This window comes from Pteropus alecto, unplaced genomic scaffold, assembly GCF_000325575.1.
Source record: "Pteropus alecto unplaced genomic scaffold, ASM32557v1 scaffold454, whole genome shotgun sequence".
Taxonomy (NCBI): Eukaryota; Metazoa; Chordata; class Mammalia; order Chiroptera; family Pteropodidae; genus Pteropus; species Pteropus alecto.
In genome coordinates, this window is record NW_006434901.1 from 613,851 (window position 1) to 615,782 (window position 1,932).

The 1,932-nt window shown below is 47.2% G+C and overlaps 1 protein-coding gene across 1 annotated transcript; it reads right to left on the reverse strand.

Annotated features, from left to right (window-relative positions):
• Window positions 1-670: 670 nt before the first annotated feature.
• On the reverse strand, window positions 671-1,657 carry LOC102883137 (melanoma-associated antigen B5). Its single transcript, XM_006910763.1, has one exon. The coding sequence runs from the start codon at window positions 1,655-1,657 to the stop codon at window positions 671-673; it is 987 nt and encodes a 328-aa protein (XP_006910825.1).
• Between the last annotated feature and the right edge of the window lie 275 nt (window positions 1,658-1,932).

Genomic DNA, 1,932 nt, shown 5'->3' on the forward strand with positions numbered 1-1,932 from the left:
ACACACACTATTGTCTCTCAGCTATGCAGCATATCAGCGGAGGGCCTCACCATTTCCACAACCAGCCTACCATATAGCGTAAATGAAAATTACATCCCCATGAGGACTTAAAGATTCCTCAAGTCCCAAACTGCTTGCACAGGAAATTTCCACTTAACTGCTCCCATAAAGAACACTCTCTTCCTTACTCATTCTTTTAATTTTACCTATAGGTCATAATGAGTATTTTGACATCTTGCTCACATGGGTGCAACTCATAGGCTCTAAAATCATATGAGTAGAGGCTGAATTTTCTTTAGCATCCCCACCTAACACTGAGTCTTCCAAAGAGCACATACTCAATGTGTGGTGGATAAAAAGAGCCAGCAAACACAAAGTCTAATTTATTAAGATTTTAATGTCTCATGTTTCTTAATAAGCTAAGAACATCAGAGAATATAACTCAATTAATTTTGCAAAACTGAAGACTAAAAGGGACAAGGAAAACTAATACTGATCTTTTTTTTTTTTTTCTATTCTCTCAACTATTTTACTATGGGATTCTTTTACATTTCCAAGACTATAATTCCCATTATGATGTTATATATTCTTGTCTAGAGGACGAGAAGCCTCAAACTTCTCTAGGAATGGAAAGACATCGTTGGTCATGGCCCTGGAAGGTGCACCGACTTCAGCAGTAGTTGCAGCCCTTGCTGCATCCAATGGTCCGTGTTCTCTCTTGTTCATCTTGCAAAGCCTCTTTGTAACAGTATGGGAAAGCAGTGGGGACGGTATCGTTGATCTTCGCCAAAAACTGCAGGACTTTCATCTTGCTGGTTTCAAGATGTGCTTTCGGACCCCAGAGGAACTCGTAGCGTGGAGGATCACTGCCGGTCACCTGGCGGTACTCCAGGTACTTTAGCCTCACTAAATCTTTGGTGATGAGCTTCTTGGGCTCCCCATAGATGAAGTGCTTCCTTCCAGCATATACTCGCATCAGACCCAGGAGTCGCCAGATCTCTTCCTCAGTGGCATGGTTGCCTTTAATGAAGATCATGCCCAGGATATTCATCAGGAGACCGGTCTTGGGTAAGCCTCTGCCAGGACGCACCCTCCCATTGTTGGGGAGTTTCAGCTTGCTGATAAGGTCATATAACTGTCTAGTTGAGTCGACTTCCCTCACCTCTAACGCAAAGACGGCCTCAATGTGCTCAGAGGCCTTCCTGAGGATCTCAGGAAATCGGTCTTGGTAATATGTGCCGACAATCCTCAGCATGTCTTCCTTCAGAGTGCGTTGTTTCATTTTATACTTGTACAGAAGGAATCGCTCCAAAAACATGACAATTTTGGCTAAATTATCTATGTCTGAGCTCTCAGTGGAAAGCAGGGCCTCAGAGGCTTCTGCCGTATCCTCATCTTGGCTGTTGGAAGCTTCGTCAGATCCAGGGCAAGAAATGACTGCAGTAGTGGTGACTGGTGTGCTTTGAGGCCCCTGGGAAGTGCTGCATAAGTCAGCAGCAGGCTGACTCTGGGTATTACCTTCACACTGAGGCGAGGAGGAGGAAGTGGACTCCTCCTCAGCTACTGCAGTGGCCTTAGCACCTTCACCCTGAGTCTCACCTCGGGCCCGGCAGCGTTTCTCGTAGGCCTGATGCTTACTCTTGTGACTCCGAGGCATGATGACACTATGGTCAGGAACAGCAGGCAGGAGTATGGATAGAAGGTCAGGAGACGTGGATACCTGGAGAAAGGAGAATGAGATGGTGTGAGCACCTTTAGCAGGGAGGTTCCATCTCGGCTCTACCCAAGGCCGTCTCCGCAGGGTCTGAGGGCAGTGCTCCAGGAACCCTCAGGGCTCCTGTTCTCATCAGCCCCGAGAGCCCTGTGGAGGAAGTAAGAGGGAACCTTAGGCTGCAGCCTGTCAACCATGCCTGGGGTGTACTGGGTGGTAGC